This window comes from Octopus sinensis, linkage group LG15 (assembly GCF_006345805.1).
Source record: "Octopus sinensis linkage group LG15, ASM634580v1, whole genome shotgun sequence".
NCBI lineage: Eukaryota > Metazoa > Mollusca > Cephalopoda > Octopoda > Octopodidae > Octopus > Octopus sinensis.
Genome location: NC_043011.1, coordinates 14033471 through 14057861, shown reverse-complemented (window position 1 = coordinate 14057861; position 24391 = coordinate 14033471). Strand labels below are relative to the sequence as shown.

Sequence of the window (24391 nt, the reverse complement as noted above, 5' to 3'; positions counted from 1 at the left end):
AGACCTACACATGTTTTAACTGCCCTGATTAGTTAATATTGCAATTGCAACCCTACTATAATAACAGTGCAGTTTCTTTAGAGATCTTCACTTAATATCTTTCAATTTAACTGTTTAAAGTTTTTCGTTTATCTACTCTGTATGATGTAGAGTTGTTTGTTAAGTTAGACATGAACCATCTCCAATTCAAGTTTTGAATGGATAATCACTTATAGTTCGTCATTTCAAAACATTCTGTTTAAATGTTTATTATTCGTTTATACTAGGCAAATGTGAATTTCCTCATGTGCAAGCATCTCAAAGTTTGTTCCTTTCTAGAATGTATTACATTACCCTTAGATGTAAAAATTTGGTAAAATTCTTCTAAACATAGGTCACATCTATTAGTTCATGGTTTGTATGGTTTTGCAGTACAAATTAGTTCACAGTTGATCGTATAGTCTTTGTTTCTGTCTTTAATAGAACCAGATCAGTTTACTAAGACTTGTTTGGAATCTTTAATTTTTAACTCTAAATGAACTCAAAACCATAGAGACCTGGAACTAAAATATGTGATTTATGGTTAGAAGAATTTTACCAAATTTTTACATCTAAGGGTAATATAATAGATTCTAAACAAGAACAAGCTTCGAGATGCTTACACATGAGGAAATTCATATTTTCTCAGTATAAATGAATAAAAGTGAAGACTCTGAAGAAACTGCACCAGTATTATAGAAGGGTTGCAGTTAAAACGTGTAGGTCTATGTAAAGCTGTATATATACAAAAAGGATTAAAGGTAATACTATGCTACTTTGTAATAATCCTTATTATTTTTATTATTGTTGACATTATATACTCCTGAATTCCTATATGGTTACGGTAATATATTCAAAATTATCCAACAGAATATATCTCTAAATTCTTATCTTATGAGAATATTAGATTTATATATTAATTGATGAATAACTTATTTTAAATACCAGAGAGCAAACTGGTAAACATTTGGAGTAATCCCTTACTATTTACAAATATATATATATATATATATATATATATATATATAAGATACATCTATTGGGTGGCAAATATTCGTTATAAATATCACCACCAGTGGCCCAGCATGTATACATAGTCAATAGACAACATATTCATATTTTAAAATAGAAAATTACCTTGTTATTTAATGGTTATACCATGGTTTTGAATTTCTTTAGCAAATAATATTATTTGCCTGGTGGATAATATTGTTTTGCTAAATTACCTATTAAAGGATGGCAAATAATGTTATTTGCTAAAGAAATTCGAAACCATGGTATAACCATTAAATAACAAAGTAAAAGTTTTTATTTTTCATTTACTTCGAAATTTGCTATTAAATTGTGGTTTTGGCCATGTTGGCTGCTATTTCTAGCATGTAAAAAATTACCTGTTAAAGGGTGGTTTTCTATTTTAAAATATGAATATATATATATATGCGATGATTTTTGGTAAGTGGTGTTGAATTTACAAATCAGTAAACAATAATAATATTTTATAAGCTAAAGTGATCACTCTGCATTGACTAAGGTAAATAGTCTAATATTGGGGCATATAAGCCCTTGAAGTAAGGTTCTCCATATGTGTATACGTGTATATATATAGGCACAGGAGTGGCTGTGTGGTAAGTAGCTTGCTTACCAACCACTTGATTCCAGGTTCAGTCCCACTGCATGGCACCTTGGGCAAATGTCTTCTACTATAGCCTCGGGCTGACCAAAGCCTCATGAGTAGATTTGGTAGGCAGAGACTGAAAGAAGCCCCACCATCGCTGGACAACTGATGTTGGTATGTTTACATCCCTGTAAATTAGCAGTTCAGCAAAAGAGACTGATAGAATAAGTACTAGGCTTACAAAGAATAAGTCCTGGGGTCAAATGACTGAAACAAATAAAAGAATATGTATGTGGATGATAGTGTTGTTGATGATGATGATGTTGGTGGTGGAGGTGGTGAACGTAAGATTACACAATTTAATTAGATGTGCCCTAGATGTGCAGAAACATTAGCACACTGGGCGAAATGCTTAGCGGTATTTCGTCTGTCGTTGCGTTCTGAGTTCAAATTCCGCCATGGTCGACTTTACCTTTCATCCTTTCGGGGTCGATAAATTAAGTACCAGTTTCGCACTAGGGTCGATGTAATCGACTTAATCCCTTTGTCTGTCCTTGTTTGTCCCCTCTATGTTTAGCCCCTTGTGGGCAGTAAAGAAATATATTTACTCTTTGTTTTTTTGTTTTTTTCTACTTTTCTCTTTCTTTTTTTTTGTAGTTATGCCACTGTCGGAGAGCCAAAGAGGAAAAACTGAACCAAATCATACTGGCAAGCGGATTCTATCCTCACATGTGATCTAGTGAAGTGTTCTTCAAAGAAAGTGAAATTATTACTCCTATGAATATCTTTAAAAAAAAGAATATATCACAGTTACTCATAGCATTGTACCATATATAGGGTAAATATATTGCCCTCAGTGACCTTTGTATAGCCACTACATAAAGGACATCGCAACACTTAATTCACAGAAATCTGTTTCTCATCTTGTACAAAAACTATTGGAAAATTATTATTTTGTTTCATTATAAAGAGGTTACTTTCTACCCTCTCTCCTACCTCTTTTTTTTCTCTTGTTTTTTTTCCAAACTTTCCGGAACTAATTTTTCTACTGGCCTTCTAATTTATCTCCATAGTTCCACAATTGATATCAGTATGATATGTAAAAATGAATAAAATAAATACTCCAAACAGTATCTTGTCTTTTGTTTTAAAAATAATAATGAAATTATTGTATACAGTGCTCAGGTGCACCACAACTTGTCAAAAAGTGCGTATAAAGTATATGCAGTAATGTACAAACGTCTGGAAAGCAAACAGTGTATGAGTCAGATACATGCTTGCATGTGTATGGAGGAGAGAAAATCAGGTGTAGTGTTGGCGAATCTCAGGAAGCATGGAAGTTTTGAAGGATGCAGTGCTCCGACAACTAACAACTGATGCTTCAGCAACTCTCAGCGTGAAAAAATGTTTCCGAAAGTCATGGGAGCTGTGCTGTTTTCTGACTTTGTAAACATGTCCACGGGTGTTAGACAGGTGGAGTTTGAAAAGGTGCTCAGAGTTATTATTTGTAAGATGGTTAATAATTTTATGGGTGTCTGCCAAGTCAGCTGCCAGACGTCGGAGTTTCAATGTGTCCATGCCCAGGGAGGTAAGGCGTTCAGAATATGGCAAATGCCTGATGGAGGGTATTCTTTTGGTTGCACGTCGCTGAACGCCTTCCAGAAGATTAATATCCTGGGCAAGATAGGGGTTCCAGACCGGTGATGCAAGTTGCCGTTTTAGATATTTAAAGCAAACTACATCTGAAAACAAAATTTCATTCGCCATCATACTGCCCTACGCTACAACGAAAACTTTTCGAAAAATATTAGTTCATTTCATCATCAATGTTTTTCTCTATTAGGATGGTTGAGTATCTTTAATGAAGATACTGATAATAATTAATTCGTTTATTGGCCACAAGGGCTAACAAAAATCAATTAAAACATAAAGGGACAAAACACAGGACGAAAGTTACAAAGGGTTTTGTCCGTTTGAAAAAAGTCCGTGTACAAAAGCAGGATAACAACATGTAAGTAACAATTAAAACTCCCAATAGGGGGAGACGCTTCAAAAGGTTACTCGTGGAAAAACCCATAAAAGCCACGGTGGGTAGAGAGCCCCTTTCTCCTTTTATATTTCCTTTTAATTTTTTTTCATAGGTGTATCCTCTGAATTGGTCCGTTCATACTGGCCATTCTTGCGACATTCACCCACCTTTCAATAAACTTGCTACCAGACACAGCACTTCCCTCTCTACTCTCATCTTCCTTTTCAAGTGAAACTTGAAAAAGTTGATGAGGACTTGACCAAAGAGGAAAGTGTCTGACATAATAATAATGATGATTTCAAATTTTGGCACAAGGCCAAGAAGTTCAGGGTAGAAGGTAAATCGATTACATCGACTCCAGTTTTCATCTGATACTCATTTTATCAATCCCAAAAAGTGAATGGCAAAGTGGACCTTGGCAGAAATTGAACTAATAATAATAACAATCTCCTCTGTACCATTCCAATTTTAGTATATGTACTGCCAAAGCTAGTACAATAATAATAATAATAATGAATAATCATGACAACTGTTTACTTTTCTTTATTGGCTTCAAGAGTTTGAAGAGATACAATAAAATGCAATGTATGTTAAATGGGACGGTGGAGTTACAAAGGCATTTAGGGTGGGACAAAAAGGTATACAAAGATGAAGGGAATGGTGAAAGGCATTATGCAACTGAAGTGGTCATAAGTTTAAAAATTTATAAAACAAATAACCGCATACAAATAAATTGAAAGTATCATCATCATCGTTTAACGTCCACTTTCCATGCTAGCATGGGTTGGACGATTTTGACTGAGGGCTGGCGAACCAGATGGTTGCACCAGTCTCCAATCTTGATTTGGCAGAGTTTCTACAGCTGGATGCCCTTCCTAGAGCCAACCACTCTGAGAGTGTAATGGGTGCTTTTTATGTGCCACTGGCACGGGGACCAGTCAGGCGGTACTGGCAACGACCTCGCTCGAATCCTTTTACACATTCCACCAGCACAGGTGCCAGTAAGACGATGTTGGTAACGATCACACTCTAATGGTGCCCTAAAAGTCAAGAATAAAGCATAAAATACTTTGTGTTCTTATCTATATATTGATTAGGTTGGGTTAGAGCACCCCTGTTTCGCTACCAGCTCACCATTGCTCATATTGCTCTCATGCACTCAAAGGGGCCATTAACATGGGGATGTCTTCAGGGGATGCGTTTTTCATTTTATTGTACTGTCTTTGTATTGTTTTTACCAAAAATCAATGGAAATTGTAGTTGTGATCCCTGTGCCAGTGGCACGTAAAAAGCACCATCCTAACATGGCCAATACCAGCGCCACCTTGACTGGCTTCTGTGCCGGTGGCACGTAAAAAGCACCAACCGATCGTGGCCGTTGCCAGTCTAGCCTGGCACGTAAAAAGCACCCACTACACTCATGGTGTGGTTGGCATTAGGAAGGGCATCCAGCTGTAGAAACACTGCCAGATCAGACTGGAGCCTGGTGCAGCCTTCTGGCTTCCCAGACCCCAGTCGAACCGTCCAACCCATGCTAGCAAGGAAAACGGACGTTAAACAATGATGATGATAATGATTATGATTCTTTTCATGTCTTTTGTATTCGCAATCCATCTGTATCAATGTCATTCTGACATCACCGTTATAATCCCTTGCACCACAGATATGTGATTCTGTCGAATTGATGTTAGTTTGGTCTTCGAATGATGGTGAATCTCAGTTCATCATCCACCTCATCATTGTGTTTGTCATTACTCTGAAGAAAGGCATCATCATCATCATTTACCATTTATTTTCCATGCTGACATTGCATGGATGGTTTGACAGGAGTTGGCATACTAAAGAACTGCACCAGGCTCCCTTTGTCTATCTCGACATGGTTTCTAAAACAGCCAATCAAAGCCTGGTGTAGATTATTCCCCTTCAACCATTTCTTTTTTTTGTTTTGTTTTCTGTAGGCTTTTTTTTTACCCCTCTTTTTTAGAGACTTCTTTTTGTTTTTCCCCGTTTGTATTTCCCTTGGCAATTTGGGAACTTATCTCCACAGCCAACATAGCATCATCATCATTATTACAAGACAGTTGGTAAGTGTTGTGGAGACTGAGGTTTGCTGTTGCTGTCAACATTTAACTATGGCTGGAAGAAAAGATTCCTCAGCTTTTGGCATTGAGGCTAAAGCAACTCCTCCAACAATTCCAAGACTTCAACCTGTGGTGCTGCTGGAATGACAATCTCTAGATCTTGCTGTTGTTAACATCCTTTTTTTGTTTTTTTAATTTTACAGGGCAGAAAGCATTCATGTGACTCTTGCAGAACTGGCTCTACCTACTAAAAGCTTTTTTACATGAGGTGCACAGCTAAAGGAAAATTTCAGGATATGTCTATTAAATACATGTGTGTGTGTGTGCATGCATGTGTGTACATATGTGTGCGTGTTTGTCCCCCACCACCACTTTACAACCAGTGTTGGTGTGTTTCTGTCCTTGTAGCATAGTGGTTCGGCAATAAAAGACCTATAGAATTCTTTTACTCTTTTACTTGTTTCAGTCATTTGACTGCGGCCATGCTGGAGCACCGCCTTTAATCGAGCAACTCGACCCCAGGACTTATTCTTTGTAAGCCTAGTACTTATTTTATCGGTCTCTTTTGCCGAACCGCTATGTGACGGGGACATAAACAAACCAGCATCAGTTGTCAAGCAATGGTAGGGGGACAAACACAGACACACAAACATACACACACACATATATATACATATATACGACGGGCTTCTTTCAGTTTCCGTCTACCAAATCCACTCACAAGGCTTTGGTCGGCCCGAGACTATACTAGAAGACACTTGCCCATGGTGCCACGCAGTGGGATTGAACCCGGAACCATGTGGTTGATAAACAAGCTACTTACCACACAGCCACTCCTGCGCCTATAAGCACTATACTTAAAGAAATCAGTCCTAGGTTCGAGTTGTTCAACTAAAACTCTTCAAGACGGTGCCCCAGCATGGCCACAGTCAAATGACTGAAACAAGTAAAAGGAAAAAAATTTCAATTTGAGTTTATTTGGGGTTATCTCCCTTGATTTTAGATTTTAAGCACTTAGAATGAGGTTTGTTTTGTTGACTGCCTGAATGATCAAAGTTCAATAACCCAAGCAGTATAAGTATGAGATTCTATTATAGGTGTATTGAATATGAAGAATACTCCCTGAGATGCTTTACATCAGCACTTTTGGGATCTTTTCGGTTTGAACGGCAATTTTTAACATAATTTCTAGGTAACTAAAAAATTTTAAACTTCGTATACTGGTAGAATGTGTTTATAAAACATCTTTTTCTCTTGGCTTTATTGAGAAAATTCTATAGTTTGTAAGATATGTGTTGTTTTTTTTTCTTCAATTTCTGCAATTTCAACCAATCACTGACGTCTATTGAGGTAAAAAAAACATTCTGTGCCATATGAATATGTCCCTCGTTTAAGAAACAGATTGGATTTATTTATATTTGTGAAGAAAAAAAGATACCCTTCCCCCCACCCCTAACCCTAACCCTAAAATAGATTGAAATGCAATAGATCGATACTAGGGTCATAATTATGGGTGACAATTTCATATGACACCGCTAGGAAAAACTGCCGTTCAAACCGAAAAGATCCCACTTTTGAACAGAATTTATAATCTGAATGTTATTAGTTCAGTTCCTGGTTATGTTTGCTGGGTAGTTAATCACCAAACCTCTGATATTGTTAGACACACATACAGAGGAGGTTAAATCTGTTACAATGTTTACCAGTACCTACAGGCTAACATTACTGGTGCTTTGATCAGAAAAATATCAGAAACCTCAGTGCATGAGTATGAATAAATGTATTTGAAATAAATAACTTGTCTGATATATGTTTTTCTAGTTTCCACAGCTCTATATCAGGTGATACATTTATATTTCTTCAATTATTTTATATCATTATAGTACAAGTCATGGTGACCAAAACTGAAATCAAGTATAGCTGTGTACTTAAGAAGTTCATTTGGCAACCATATGGTTCTGGTTTCAATTCCACAAGATATTGGTAACCTGCATATTTGCTTTGCAACTAAACTGTGTAAGATTTGACATATATATAAATGTTGCTTGGTCATTTCCAAACCTGGAAGATAAACTATCAGCTATACTACATTTTAATTGGTTAATTCTCCTTCATGTAATAATAATAATAATAATAATAATTGTGTACAGTGCCCAGGTGCACTACAACTCATCTAAAGTGTATATATAATCAGGTAATCAGATAACTCATTCCTGGTTATGCCTTCAGTCCTAACTCGATGTTCTGATCATTTAACTCTTACCAGGTCATCAATTGCCTCATTCTTTTATGCTTACATACAGATTAGTTTGTCTCAAACCCTTTAGTTCTAAATAAAGAGTAATAATGTTCTTGTCTCTTGCAGTTTTCCACTGAATGGAAAAATTAACTTATGAACTAAGCAAATTATCTTTATCAATACTCTTATACTCTTTTGCTTGTTTCAGTCATTTGGCTGTGCCCATGCTGGAGCATCACCTCTAGTCAAAGAAATCGACCCCAGCACTTATTCTTTGTAAGCCCAGTACTTATTCTATCAGTCTCTTTTGCCGAACCGCTAAGTGACGGGGATGTAAATACACCAGCATCGGTTGTCAAGCGATGTTGGGGGACAAACACAGACACACAAACACACACACATATACATATATACGATGGGCTTCTTTCAGTTTCCGCCTACCAAATCCACTCACAAGGCTTTCGTTGGCCCAAGGCTATAGTAGAAGACACATGCAGTGGGACTGAACCCAGAACCATGTGGTTGGTAAACAAGCTACTTACCACACAGCCACTCCTGTGCCTATTATTTTTTTATAGCCCCTGGGAGCTCCTCTATGCTGACGACCTTGCTCTAATTGCTGAGTCACTATCAGAACTAGAGGAGAAGTTTCAGGTGTGGAAGCAAGGTCTAGAATTGAAGGGCCTTAGAGTCAACCTAGCTGAAACTAAAGTCCTAATAAGTAGGAAGGCAGACAAACCACAAATCCCTTCCAGTAGATGGCCCTGCTAAATCTGTAGAAAAGGCGTAGGTAGAAACTCTATAAGAGGTACCCAGTGTAAGCTATGGACACATAAGGGGTGCAGCAATATCAAAGGAAGGCTAACTGGGAGGATAGTTTTTGTATGTGGCAGATGCTCAGGAGCAATAAACACTGAAAATATGCAGAGAACAACTTCCGCCACATTCCAGGTGAAAAAACTCCAAGTAGTTGATAGCTTCTGTTACCAAGGTGACCAAGTTAGTCGCAGGGGAGGATGCGGTGAAAGTGCAGTTGCTAGAATAAGAATAGCCTGGGCAAAGTTCAGAGAGCTCTTATCTCTGCTGGTGACAAAGGGCCTCTCACTCAGAGTAAAAGGTAGATTGTATGACGCATGTGTATGAACAGCCATGCTACACGGCAGTGAAACATGGGCTGTGACTGCTGAAAACATGTATAAGCTCGCAAGGAATGAAGCCAGTATGCTCCGTTGGATGTGTAATGTCAGAGTGCATACTCAACAGAGTGTAAGTACCTTGAGAGAAGAGTTGGACCTAAGAATCATCAGATGTGGTGTGCAAGAGATACGACTGTGCTGGTATGGTCATGTGGCAAGAATGGATGAGGATAGCTGTGTGAAGAAGTGTCACACCTTGGCAGTTGAGGGAACCTGTGGAAGAGGCGGACCCAGGAAGACCTGTGATGAGGTGGTGAAGCGTGACTTTCGAACATTGGGCCTCGCTGAGGCAATGACTAGTGACCGAGACCTTTGGAAATATGCGTAAGAAGACCTGGCAAGCCAAGTGAGACAATAACCCAGGGCCTATGCCAGGGGTGTAACCAGCCCACTTATGCATACCTTTCCTTCATTGGACACTAAACTCTGCTTGCAAAGATCTGTTGAGGCAAGTGAAATCGAAAGCGAATCAAATTTGATGAGCGTGATCATTGCCAGAGCAGCTGATTGGCTTTTGTGCCGGTGACACGTAAAAATGCCAATGGCACGTGAAAAAACATCCAAGCGAGGTCGTTGCCAGTGCTGCTGGACTGGCTCCTATACAGGTGGCGTGTAAAAAACATCATTTGAGCATGGCTGTTGCCAGTACCGCCTGACTGGCCCTCATGCTGGTGGCATGTAAAAGCACCCACAACACTCTTGGAGCTGTTGGCGTTAGGCAGGGCATCCAGCTGTAGCAACTCTGCCAGATCAGACTGGAGCCTGGTGCAGCCATCTGGTTCGCCAGTCCTCAGTCAAATCATTCAACCCATGCTAGGATGGAAAGTGGATGTTAAATGATGATGATGATATACATATATATTAAATTATACTCCCTAATATTATATATATATATATATATTTATATTTATATTTATTTAAACTGCAGATAACTCCAAAGGAAAATTATGGCAATAGACAATCATATTATCAAGGGATGTTTTATTTCATCTACTTAAGGCTGTGAATGTGTGTGTGTGTGGGTGGGTGTGTTAGTCTATTGTGATTTGTAGAAAGATTTATTCCTTAAATATTGAACAAATAAATTTTTTTACAAAATCATTCTCAATTTTGAGACAATTAAGTTTATCTTCCAAAAAAATTAAATTTAATATTAACCTATCTCAAAACTTTAGACATACGATTATTGATGAAGACAAAATAGGATCTGGTGATGATGTTTGTATCTTTGCCCGGAATGTTAATTATCTCAAAAAATAAACGAAAACGTTCAAATTCCTTGCTGGCCCAGAAAATTAGCACCGCACCAAATGACCCAATACTATCAACCTAAAATTGTTGCAAGTTATCTCCCTTCAATCATTGTTCCTATTATCGCGGGAGATATTGTGTGAATTCTTTTGATTATGTTTACCCGGTGTCTTCTTAATTTCCTAATTATAATCAATAAATTGATAGCTAACATACCAACACCTTGTTTATATAGTTTGACTGAAAGCTGAAGAAATTACACAAACAATATGTCAATGATAATGTATTAAACTTAACTGTTTTGTGAAATCTCCCAAAAAACATTTACACTAACGTTGCTTAAAATTTTAATTGATTTAATTAAAGGAAAATAAGAGTATTAACAGAAAAATTAACTCCGGCATTATTTCGGATTGTTGGAAGGGGGCAGAAAGAAAGGGAGAACGAAAGAAAGAGAATGAATAGAAAACTTTGCATTTACTTCATCCATCGGTTTTAAACTTAATATATAAAGCCGCCGTTAGATCCCAAAAAAAAAAGTATACTCTATCACTGAGACAATTATGCCCAATTATTAAACGTAACAAGGGGATGTCGACTTAATAGATTTTAAACCATCTGGTTTCGGTAAACGAACAATTTTCACACTGACAAGGACAATTTTTTAATTAAGTGTGGACTTGTAATAACAAAGGAAACTCCAGAAGCGAGTAGTGTCTGGTGACAAAGATTATTTTGTATCGCAAACACGGATGATAGATATCTACCCACACGGATCTCGACGATTCTCATAAAACAACAGAAGATGATGTATAAAGTAGGTAAACAGTTTTTTTAATTCATAATTATGGATTTCCGATTTTAAGCAGAGACAAAATATAAATATGCATGGTTCTGAGTGGAAATAGTTTTAACGGAAGATAGCTTTTATGTCGAAGAGCTTAGAGGGTTGCTGTAAGTCGTAGCCGCAACTGGGTGGAGGGAAACATTGGGTGTTTGTAGTGACAAACAAGGATAAAGAGGAGAGAAAGAGTAAAGTTGTGACAAAGGGATGACAGCTGAGGAAGAGTCATTGGGGAAGTGACAACGGAAAGATAGATGTGTGTGTGGAAAGGAAGAGAGAGAGAGAGAGACAGGCAGAGAAATGAGTGGGGTGAGAAAAATATTAAAGCGATGAGTAAGGAGAGAGATATGTATTAAAGAGCGAAGTGGAGAGTGTGAGAGTGAATCTGAAATAAAGAGAGAAAGAGAGAGCTGAACGAAGAGAAGCAAAGCAATAGGGAGAGAAAGAAAGGTGTAGAAAGCTAATAAGAGGTTGGGGGAGAGCATGATATGTAAAATTAGAAAATAGAGAGAGAGAGAAAGATATGGGAAAGGAAGAAGAAGTTTGTACAAGTGAGAGAGAGGGAGAATGAGAAAAATACGGTAGAAAAGAGGAAGGTGCATATAGAGAGAAAGGTGTAGATAGAGTGATAAATAGAGAAGGGAGAGTCGTATAGATAAAGTAATAAATAGAGAGGGGAGAGAGGTGTAGATAGAGTAATAAATAGAGAAAGGGAGATGCTTTGAGAAATAAAAGTGGAGAGTCGAGAGAGAAAGAAACATGTAGAAACAAGAAAGACTAAAAGTGAATGTAATTCAGAGTAATTGAACTAGTGTTTCCGGCAATAGAAATCACAGGCATTTAGATCGGTCGATCTATTTAATCGCTGGATTTTTTTCCCCCTCTTTTGTTTTTACATGAATACATTGATTTTGACAATTTTTTCTCTGCGACATTAAACTCTAAAACCAGTAATGGTAAGTACCACCGTTTTATTCGATAGGAAGCAACCTGACCGCTTCCACCCGCTTCAGTCATCCTCCCCCCACCTCGTTATATCATTGTTGTGTCATGTGTTTTATTATGATAATTATTATTGTTTGTCTTTTAGAAGCTATTGCTGTATGGATTTATCTCTGAATTACATATGATATCCCTCAGCTACCGACGTCATTTATTGTCATATACCGGTGTTTATTGTTACAACAATCGTCTCATTGATGGCCTCAGCTCTCTTAAATGTCCATCTTAAACACACTACCCACACTTCCTGGCCTTCTCTTTATCTTTCCCTGCACCTCACACATTGTTGACTCCCAGACTTCGGAACTGTCCTTTATTAATAATCTTTTTTTATTTCCCTAAAATGTGAAAAGAAAACGAGGCACCTGCTTCCAACTAATTATATATATAAACCAAAAAAGCGTGCAAAAGTTGTTTCTTCTCAATTAATAATAATATCGTGAGTATAACATGTAGTCGACTTATAAATTTATCTAGTCGCACTCCTTATCTTCTTTTCTCCTTTCATCTGTTCAGTTTTAACTTATGAAAAAAAAAGGCACCGACTTAATTTCTTACATTTTCCCCCTTCTGTCTTTTTTTTTTTCATCTTGAAATATTACACTAATCTAATGAGTATCTTCCGACCCACTTTTGCTTCGCCATGTCTTTTAAAATATTTCGTCAAATCTTTTGCTTAGATGTTACCTCGCATTCTCTTCAATAAGATGCATCATCACTCACCGGTCTCCTCATTTCTCGATTATTAATATATCTCTCTCTTTTGCCATATTCATCGCTGGAATCTTCTTCCACCTACGAGAGACAATCCATTTCGAAACTAATCTTTGCAGCCATCGTTTTTTTTCTTCCAACATTCCTAACCCCCAACCTATTGTCCTTATCGACCGATCTCCTGGGACATCTTTGGATGCTTTCTCTATTTCTATTCATGACTCCTTCCATTATTTAGTCAGCGGGTAACAGACTAGTCATTGGACTAGTTTTATTTGGCAAATGTTTTATTTTCCCAGCTTTGTTGAGCCATATATATATTACAGGCCTATATTATTGTTCTGGATATTGTTTCTTGATGCCTCAGAACTGGCACACAAATCGTACCATCTTCAAGGTACGCCGTAATCTGTGGTCTTCTGATATTCTGTTTACTCTATAATTGGAACATGCAGCTTACCCACACGAAACCTTCTCCGGCACATTCGTGAATATACTGTGCGCTTTCACACATAAATATCAATTATCTCACATTCACATATAAATATCATTTATATCACATTCATACACACACACACTTTGAAAACACATACATAGATATTCATGTCATGCATAGACGTATGTATATTTCCTCACATGAGACCCTCCCTCCTCTTTTCATTGGCATTACTTGCACTATCATATTAGTAGTACCCACAACTTTCTATATAGCAACTATGTTGTTATCTTCCTACATTTCTCTGTCCCTCCGGTCAGTATATATTAGGGTAACTATAGAAACACATTTCTAATTTTCTTTAGCCTATTTATAGCTTTGGTTGGGGCAAGTTATTCTGTTTTATTTAGTTTAATAAACTAGTTGTAGTAGGCATGTTTCATTGAAATAACGAACATTATTACATCGAGAATAGTCAAAGTAGATTTTTTTCCCTGATAAACAACACTCATGTTTGAAGTATCTGTGGTGGTGGTGGTGGTAGTAAATGTAAGAAAAGGACTAACAAGCAAAACTGAGTGAGTGAATAAACAGAATTTTACGTCTTAAGTTGGTCTACTATCAATTTGACGCGGTCAGATAAGGGACCCCCCACACACATTCCCCAAGCAATTAAAATATGTGGTGTGCGTGGAGCAATGTCTAAGTGGTTGAAAGAAGTGTTGTAACAATCACGAAGCTGAAACTCACGATAAATTCTGTTTGCATTTTATAGATAAAAATTTCTGAAATGTTTTTTTTCTGTACTATCCAATGCAGCTGCATTTAAGGTATACTTTATTTAGCCAGATGTAATTCAGTTTCTTTGCAATTTTTACATTTACAAAGATTGGTCAGTGATAGAATGTTGCATTGGATAATTATACTTTGCTAGGTTTGGTGTTCTAATTCGTCGGGGTTGATCTCGTTTTCCAAATGTCACGTTTTTGGTATTTAATACAAATATGCGATAATTGTGCTTTTCAATTTCCATAACACGCTTTAGGTTAAGGGAACATCGAAAACAATTGTCTCTTTCTGTCTCTAGTTCAAATCCTAGTGTAGTAGATTTAACCCCACCCTTCCGAAGCTAGTAGAATAAGTACTAAACATGTAGTGGGACCAATTGACTTTGATGTGCAGTGTGTTGTGATTAAATTTCATATACTTTAATGCATCTTAAATTTCTAGATATCGAGAAACATTTGTAAAACTTCAATTACAATCCATCAGAGATCACGTGATAAGAGGTCTTGTGTTGTATAAGTCAAGGTAAAGCTATTATTTAATAAGTGGCATTTTGCTTGAAATGTCATCGTACCATTTCTTGTAGTATCTACTTACATAACACGAAATTCCCTATTATTTTGTTAACTGACAACCATTTTGATTTAAAAAATCTAGCTCGATCCAACAGATAAATTTAAACATCTCCAATTGCACTGATATCAGTCTGTCTGGAAGAGCTGGAAAAGTCCACAGATGTCATCACCTTTTCTTCCTACTGGAGGTCATAGAGATATGACAATTTGAGTTTCATTCAGTTAAATTGTGATCTCACAAATGCCTCAATTTTATAAGCTATATTCAGTTTCTCCATGGACAGCAGTATGTGAAGATCTGCCAAATGTCTCTTGCAAGCACTAGTTCTCAGCATGAATGTTTTGTGTATTTGACACTGAAATGCACTTTAAAATATATTTCTTTACTACCCACAAGGGGCTAAACATAGAGGGGACAAACAAGGACAGACAAAGGGATTAAGTTGATTACATCGACCCAGTGCGAAACTGGTACTTTATTTATCGACCCCGAAATCGAAATTGAACCAATACTATGACTGACACCCGGCAGATGCCAGGACCCCTGGACTGGAGATACGTAAAAAGTACTATCCGAATCGTGGCTGATGCCAGCGCTGCCTCGACTGGCTTCCGTGTTGGTGGCACATAAAAAGCACCATCCGAATCGTGGCCGAAACCAGTGCTGCCTCGACTGGCTTCCGTGCCGGTGGCACGTAAAATGCACCAATCCGACCGTGGCCAATGCCAGCCTCGCCTGGCACTAGTGCAGGTGACACGTAAAAAGCACCCACTACACTCACGGAGTGGTTGGCGTTAGGAAGGGCATCTAGCTTTAGAAACATTGCCAGATAAGACCAGAGCCTGGTGCAGCCTTCTGGCTTCCCAGATCCCCGGTCGAACCGTCCAACCCATGCTAGCATGGAGAACGGACGTTAAACAATGATGATGATGATGAGAGGATGAAAGGCAAAGTTGACCTCGGCGGAACTTGAACTCAAAACGTAACAGCAGACGAAATACCGCTAAGCATTTTGCCCGGTGCACAAACGTTTCTGCCAGCTCACCGCCTTTGCACTTGAAAATAAAAAGTGAAATGTAATCTATCAAAATTGTTGTACTTAAGTGTTATTCTGTCATACCCATTGAAGTGTTATACCATGGCCATCATCTGCATTTCTCAGCCGAATGTTTCATTGTTTTCATTACCCAGCCAAGTGTTGCGTCAGCTCTTTCTTAATTACCCAGTTAAATGGTGTACCATCTCCATCATCTTTATTACCCAAGCAAGTGTCGCAATTGTGCAGTTCAGCTTTACTGTATCCAATTTGGATCGTGTCCTCAGTAGATCACAGACTGTAAGTGAAGTTGTCCTCATATGGGCCTGAAGTTATTATAAACAGTCAAGAAAGGTATTCTAGTCAACATTAAACAAAATTGGTTGGGAGCCAGTACCATTAGTACATTTGTTTACTTTTTCTAAACCAAACTTTGAGGTCATTCAGTTAGAATGTGACAGTTGTTAGTGTTATCATTTCTTAATTGTTACAAGCCTTCCTGTAAGAAATACTTAGAAGTTCTTTGCTATCAAACAGGTCACAAGGTCACAATTATGCTGAACATACTTTAGTTATAGCACTCTCTACTTGCTCTGCTTGTATTCAGTTTGAATGTAGGTGTTTAAAAATTTTTTTTATATATATATATATACACAAGGATTTCCTCTATCATTTGTAACCCAAGGGAGCCTTTAGCAATCTCTTGACCTGTTATAAATAGCATCTAAATCTTCCTTAGAGATAGAATGGGGCATGACTAAAGGTCCTTTTGATCATTGGTCTGCTCAGATGGGGCTTACCTGGGGCTAAACAATAACTTATTCCAGATGAGCCAATAAAGGAACCTATAAGCTGTCGCTCAACTTGCTGGAAGCAACCAAATTTCATTTAAATGCCACCCTATTGCCTTAAAAAAGGATACATTAGATAATGTGGTCCGTAGGTCTGCTGTCCTATAATTAATCAATCTGTTGAGTAAATGAGTAAAGCATTGACTTGCTAAAATTAACAACCAAATAACTCTCAGATCACAACTCTGCCAATGGAGACATTGGAAATTTAGCCCTATATACACTGTCTGAAAAAAGAACTGGATGGTCATGGTTGAAATGGCTATGATCATGCATCTACTGAATTAGAGCTGACTTGAGGCTAGACAATAGCTTAGAAGATTTCTCGATAACTTTGCATCAGTGATTGATCAGGCTAAGGCTGATGTTTTATTGTAGTAGTTCCATTTTAATATTTGCGGGGGAAAGGATATCATTGAAATATACAATTTCTCGTGTATTTCAATGATGAGAGATATCAACAATACTTCTTAATGCCTTTTTCTCCTTTAAATGTCTACCTAATTTTCCATGTTACTTGCTGTCTTAATAACTTTAGAGGTCTTGTTGCTGGATATTGCCTCCATTGCTGCAGTCATCATCATCATCATCATCATACTTGCTTCGGTCATTGGACTACAGCAATGCTGGGGTACCACCCTGGAGAACTTTTAGTCAACCAAATCGACCCCAGGACTTAACTTTTTTTTTAAAGACTGGTACTTATTTTATCGCTCTCTTTTGCTGAACTACTAAGTTATGGGGATGTAAGCAGACCAGCACCAGTTGTCAAGCAAGGTCTGTTTTGCATGGGTTTACAGCTGGATGTCCTGACACTTTACAAAGTGGCCTGGGTGCTTTTTACATAACATACATTCACACAAACACATACCAGGCTTCTGAGCAATTTGCTTCAATGAACTGCCGAACCCAAGACTAGAATGAAAAATGCTCTGCCAATGTGTTGAATTCGAGGATCATGCTTTGACCCACAAACCCATACAACACAGGAACAGAGGCATTACTGTGTGGTAAAGGAATTTTCTTTTTCTCATTGATATGGGTATCATTCCACCGTGACATCTTGGGTAAATGTATTTCACCAAAAACTTGGGTGAACAGTTTATATGGGTTTTTTTTCCATTTTTTTTTTTTAGTTATATCAACAAAGATGTAAATACTAGTGGGGGCGGGGATTTAGAAAAAATAGCTATTACTACATGAAGTTCCTCATGATAGTTGTTCTGCACCAAGTTACATTCTTATACCAATTATGAAAAATTGGGTCATCTAATCAATGATGCTACTGCTCACCAACTGAGACAAAAGAATTAATTAAAAAATACCAAAAAGTATTTTTGTTCAACATAAGCTCAGGCACGGGTGTGGTGTAAGAAGCTTGCTTCCCAACCACATGGTTCCAGGTTCAGTCCCACAGTAGGGCACCTTGGGCAAGTGTCTTTTATTATAGCCTCAGGCCAACCAAAGCCTTGTGAGTGGATTTGGTAGACAGAAACTGAAAGAAGCCCGTTGTGTGTGTGTATTTGCCCCCCCCCCCCCCGAATCACCGCTTGACAACCAGTATTGGTGTGTTCACGTCCCCATAACATAGCGGTTCAGCAAAAGAAACCAATAGAATAAGTACCAGACTTTAAAAAATAATAAGTCTTGAGGTTGATTTGTTCAACTAAAAGGTGGTGCTCCTACATGGCCACAGGCACATGACTGAAACAAGTAGAAGAATACTAATTGTGCCATTCCTTACTGATATAACATATACCACACACACCAATGTGTGTGTAAATGTAAGCAGCATGTACATAATATTCATGAGCACAGAATAATGGGTCAGTGATGCAACAGATATTAGGACAGTTATTTGTTCAGTAATGACATAGATTATTCCACAATAACAATATATTGTTATAATAATCTATGTAGAAGAGAGAGAGAGAGGGTTAAGGTAGAGAATGTCATAGTATATTACTGAACAGCTATTTATAAATATGGAATGAAATATGTAAAAAACCAGAGAGTCAATACCGTCATAGAATAAGTGGCCAGTTCTATTGTAGATATTGAGAATAGCTATATCATCATCATCATCGTTTAACGTCCGTTTTCCATGCTAGCATGGGTTGGACGGTTCGACTGGGATCTGGGAAGCCAGAAGGCTGCACCAAGCACCAGTCTGATCTGGCAGTGTTTCTACAGCTGGATGCCTTCCTAATGCCAACCACTCCGTGAGTGTAGTGGGTGCTTTTTACGTGCCAGACGAGGCTGGCAAATGGCCACGATCGGATGATGCTTTTTATGTGTCACCGACACGGATGCCAACCAGGCGGCGCTGGCATCTGCCACATTTGGACGGTGCTTTTTACATGTCACTGGCACAGGTGTCTTAACTACAATTTCCATTTGAATTTTGATGTTGATGTACTTGACTCAATAGGTCTCCTCAAGAACAATGGGTCACTCTACGATCCAGGGTTAGCATAGCAGGCTGTCTTGCATCCTTCTTATTAAAATGTTTGAAATTATAGTATGGCAAGAGACTGGTTTTTCTTTATTGAAAGAGAATATATAAGTAAATTGTAATGACAAAGCAATAAGAAATTTTGATCCATACTTTTGGAAGGAGATCCAGCTGTAGAAACCAAGCCAAAACAAACAGCTGAAGCCTGGTGAAGATCTCAGGCTTACCACCTCTAGTCAAGTTGTCCAACCTATGCTAGCTTGGAAAACAGATGATGATGATGATGATGATGACTGCAGCAACGTTAAGTCCTGGGGTCGATTTGTTTGACTAAAAAGTTCTCCAGGGTGGTACCCCAGCATTGCTGTAGTCCAATGACTGAAGCAAGTAAAAAGAACAAGTATTTTTATCTAAGCCCCCCACTCAGACCACTACATTCCTACATCAACTCCTAACAACGGTGTTGCTATGGTAGATGATCTGTGAGTTACGTATAAACTATGGATAATTGATTTTTATTTGCTTTCTCTATGATTAAAATCCTTCATTGTTTTGATTCTATTTCTGTCTCAGTCCCACAGCAATTTGCCCTATGAAGTTAAGATATTATTTCCTATTATATTTTCAATTAATTTACTGGCTGATAGAATTATTTCACTCTCTGATGATAAACATTCATCAATATAAATAATAACAGCTAATTACTTCAACCTGTTCCTATAAATTATCTCAATGTTAATTAGAACTTATGAACGTTAACAGAAGTTTGTAATATCTAATTTGGTTGTTGCTGAACTCGTCATTTTAGGGAAAAATGTTCTGTAACTATCTTGCATTGTCTTAATTTAGAGATATATATTTTCTACTAGACTGTAAAATTGCTTGACTTACTCTTTTACTTGTTTCAGTCATTTGACTGCGGCCATGCTGGAGCACCGCCTTTAGTCGAGCAAATTGACCCCGGGACTTATTCTTTGTAAGCCCAGTACTTATTCTATTGGTCTCTTTTTTTGCCAAACCGCTAAGTGATGGGGACGTAAACACACTAGCATTGGTTGTCAAGCAATGCTAGGGGGACAAACACAGACACACAAACACACATTATATATATATATATATATATATATATATATATATATATATATATACGACATATATATATATATACCTGGCGTTAGGAAGGGCATCCAGCTGTAGAAACATTGCCAAATTAGACTGGAGCCTGGTGCAGCCTTCTGGCTTCCCAGAACCCCGGTCGAACCGTCCAACCCATGCTAGCATGGAGAACGGACGTTAAACGACGATGATGATGATGATGATGACAGGCTTCTTTCAGTTTCCGTCTACCAAATCCACTCACAAGGCATTGGTCGGCCCGGGGCTATAGCAGAAGACACTTGCCCAAGATGCCACGCAATGGGACTGAACCTGGAACCATGTGGTTGGTTAGCAAGCTACTTACCACACAGCCACTCCTGCACCTATGGTTTAAATAAGGTTAAGTTAGTCATTTAGTTTTCAGAAACTAGCCGTATCCGGAACGATTATATTGTTAGCTACTGAATGCTAGCAGACAGCTATAAAACGGGTAAAATATTTTATCAAAAGTTAAACCCTCTTCTAAATTTAGTTTTCTTAGAACAAGCTAGGAATTTTCTAAATGCTTACAATATGTTGCTAAGTTTCTAAGCCAACTCTCGACAGACATACCTACAATATGGCTGTGAATGAACTAGGTGAAATCCACACATCTGATGTTCCAAATTTCTCATTTCTCATATTAATTGATGACCAGACTGTGCATGGACATAGGCAAAGTTGTATGCTTAACCCTTTTGTTACTGTATTTCTGTTGAGATGCTCTGTGTTTCTTTCAATTACTTTAAATGAAACAAAGAATTTAGTAAAATAACTTAGTTATCATTCAGCTAGTGTTTGGAACATAAATTGTGACTTAAGGTTTGGTGGAAGATTTTAATTCAAAACTTATGAAAACAAGACATTTCTATTCAGAGCAGGTTTCAGCCGGGTTGGTAACGAAAGGGTTAAGAAGCTCACTTCATTACCATGTGGTTTGGGGGTTGAGTCTGCTATGTATTGGCAAAGCATCTTCTAGCCACAGCCTGAGGCTCACCAATACATTGGGGAATCAAATTTGGTAGAGGGCAACTGATTTCAAGTCTAACATTGTTTGTATGTGTTTATAGGCGCAGGAGTGGCTGTGTGGTAAGTAGCTTGCTAACCAACCACACGGTTGCGGGTTCAGTCCCACTGCGTGGCATCTTGGGCAAGTGTCTTCTGCTATAGCCCCGGGCCGACCAATGCCTTGTGAGTGGATTTGGTAGACGGAAACTGAAAGAAGCCTGTCGTATATATGTATATATATGTATATGTGTGTGTCTGTGTTTGTCCCCCTAGCATTGCTTGACAACCGATGCTGGTGTGTTTATGTCCCCGTTACTTAGCGGTTCGGCAAAAAGAGACCGATAGAATAAGTACTAAAGGTGGTGCTCCAGCATGGCCGCAGTCAAATGACTGAAACAAGTAAAAGAGTATACATACATGCATGTATGTGTTCGCATAAATATATGAAAAATGTAAAGGCTTCTATGGCCAATTTACTGCAGTTACTGTGGAGAAAATATTCTCTCTCATATTTTTTTTTCTCCACAGTAAGTGCAATTAATTTGTCTTTACAAGTTGAAATATGTCAAACATATTTTAGCAAATGTCTAAACACTGCTTGGTGCTGCTGATACTGCTGAAAACACAAATGTACACACACACGTGTGTGTGCGAATTATATAAATATATAAGGAAAGGCGGAGAGCTGGCAGAAAGGTTAGCACACCGGGCGTAATGCTTAGCGGTATTTCGTCTGCTGTTACGTTGTGAGTTCAAATTCCGCTGAGGTCGACTTTGCCTTTCATCCTTTCAGGGTCAATAAATTAAGTACCAGTTACTCACTGGGGGTCGATGTAATCGACTTAATACCTATGTCTGTCCTTGTTTGTCCCCTCTGTTTAGCCCCTTGTGGGTAGTAAAGAAATAGGTATTTCGTCTGCCACTGCGTTCTGAGTTCAAATTCCGCCGAGGTCGACTTTGCCTTTCATCCTTTCGGGGTCGATTAATTAAGTACCAGTTACGCACTGGGGTCGATGTAATGAACTTAATCTGTTTGTCTGTCCTCCTTTGTTCCCTCTGTGTTTAGCCCCTTGTGGGTAGTAAAAAAATATATATAAATATATAAATACACGTAACAGGTAAATTAACCTGTTTGTATGTATTGAACTTGGAAGCTGCTTTGGGTATGTGATAAGGTTTGCTTCACCATCATGTGGTTGCCAATGCATGTCACTTGGCCAGTGGAATTAGAATTTCTTACTTGAAAAATAGGTAAAAGTTGGTTACAAAAAGAGCATCAGGCTGTAGAAATCTTCCTTGGGTTACAAAGACGTAAAAATGATTATAGAATGTGTGTGTGTGTTAGATGTATGTGTGTAATGTGCATGTATTTGTTTATGCATATACGTGTGTGTGCATACAGTTATATGTATTTCTTTATTGCCCACAAGGGGGCTAAACACAGAGGGGACAAACAAAGGGCTTAAGTCGGTTACATCGACCCCAATGCGTAACTGGTACTTAATTTATCGACCCCGAAAGGATGAAAGGCAAAGTCGACCTCGGCGGAATTTGAACTCAGAACATAACAGCATACAGTTATATATATGATATAATACTGTATGGTATGGGTTTCAGCCATTGGACAGTGGTCATACTGACCACCCTGTTGAAGAGGTCAGTCAATCTTATGCACCCGGGTAGATAATTCCAACTGATACTTTTATATTTGTTTAATTCTCAATTGTACTACAACCCAATTGTACTAACAATGCAAAGGAGACATACAGGCGCAGGAGTGGCTGTGTGGTAAGTAGCTTGCTAACCAACCACATGGTTCCGGGTTCAGTCCCACAGCGTGGCATCTTGGGCAAGTGTCTTCTGCTATAGCCCCGGGCCGACCAATGCCTTGTGAGTGGATTTGGTAGACGGAAACTGAAAGAATCCTGTCGTATATATGTATATATATATATAAATGTGTGTGTATATGTTTGTGTGTCTGTGTTTGTCCCCCTAGCATTGCTTGACAACCAATGCTAGTGTGTTTACGTCCCCATCACTTAGCGGTTCGGCAAAAGAGACCGATAGAATAAGTACTGGGCTTACAAAGAATAAGTTCCGGGGTCGATTTGCTCGACTAAAAGCGGTGCTCCAGCATGGCCGCAGTCAAATGACTGAAACAAGTAAAGGAGTATGTTTTTTTGAAAAAAAAAAGGTGGGGGGTAATATAGGAAAGGAGTGAAAGATTGCTGGTAGAATGTTTAACTTGTGTAATTGAATCTAATGTAATTATAACAAACTGTTAGTAAATTAACGACGAAGGTGTAGGTTCTCAATTCTACTTAACTGGAGGATGAGGAAGGAGTGTGTGTGCTTCTATATTAAAATGCTCTAGTTATTCCAACACTTTGACTGCATGACTATGTGCACAGGGACCCAGGTGGGCGTAGCTATTTTAAGATCGGTAGTCTGATAACTAAGGTGTAGTGCTGTAAAGGAGAAAAAAAAATGTGTAATGACGGAGTGCAACAGTCTTTAAGGGTAAGATCTTACATCTGTTAATTTCTCAACTATATAATAGATAAGTCTGATTTATACGTGACTACGAAATGACATGAATGTCTAGTCATAAAGTTATGTTTTTTCTTTCTTTTTTTAATCTTGTAAGGTGTGTTGCTAGCTTTTCGAGATCAGATATAACTTGATAAAGAGGTAGATGTTGTAGGTTGGCAGGGTTGCAGAATGGATGTACAAACTTAATGTTTTAGCTTTTGGGCCTATATAGGTCATGTTAGTCGAGTTGTGCAGTATTCTAGTTCATTTTTGCTGTATATTTTCCAGTAATTAATTTCCACTTGTTAAACATAAAACTTTCAAAACTATATTTCTTTGTAGGTAACACATAGACCCACTACTAATTAGTAGAAGGTATATAACCCTTCATTAACCCTTAAACAGCAGGAAATGTTTGCACGTGTGTGCCAAATGGGAAAAAGCAAAGCAAAAAAAATCTTTTTTCCTCAAGGGTAATTTTTATACTTATTTTAATTTTAATAAGTACCAAAAACTATGAAAATGGCATTTCAACTTGCTTTGATTTTAAAAATAAAGACAAAAATGCATTAAAATCTTTTGAGA

At 38.0% G+C, this 24391-nt stretch overlaps 2 protein-coding genes across 6 annotated transcripts in view; both read left to right on the top strand.

Moving 5' to 3' along the window:
* LOC115219976 (vacuolar protein sorting-associated protein 37A) overlaps window positions 1–2767 on the top strand; it is a 50735-nt gene extending 47968 nt beyond the window's left edge. Inside the window, exon 11 of the mRNA XM_029790278.2 lies at window positions 2291–2767. Coding sequence (XP_029646138.1) covers window positions 2291–2368 — 78 coding nt within the window. The 3' untranslated portion in view covers window positions 2369–2767. The remainder of the gene's footprint in view (window positions 1–2290) is intronic.
* An 8170-nt stretch (window positions 2768–10937) lies between these two features.
* The window catches only part of LOC115219800 (protrudin), a 95253-nt gene continuing 81799 nt past the window's right edge, over window positions 10938–24391 (top strand). Inside the window, exon 1 of one of the 5 annotated variants that reach the window (XM_029790069.2) lies at window positions 10938–11246. In XM_029790069.2, coding sequence (XP_029645929.1) covers window positions 11235–11246 — 12 coding nt within the window. In that variant the 5' untranslated portion in view covers window positions 10938–11234. Of the gene's footprint in view, window positions 11251–11581; window positions 12230–12444; window positions 12715–23746; window positions 23795–24391 lie in introns of those variants that run through there. The other 4 variants (XM_029790071.2, XM_029790070.2, XM_036509515.1 and 1 more) reach the window with 4 other exon arrangements.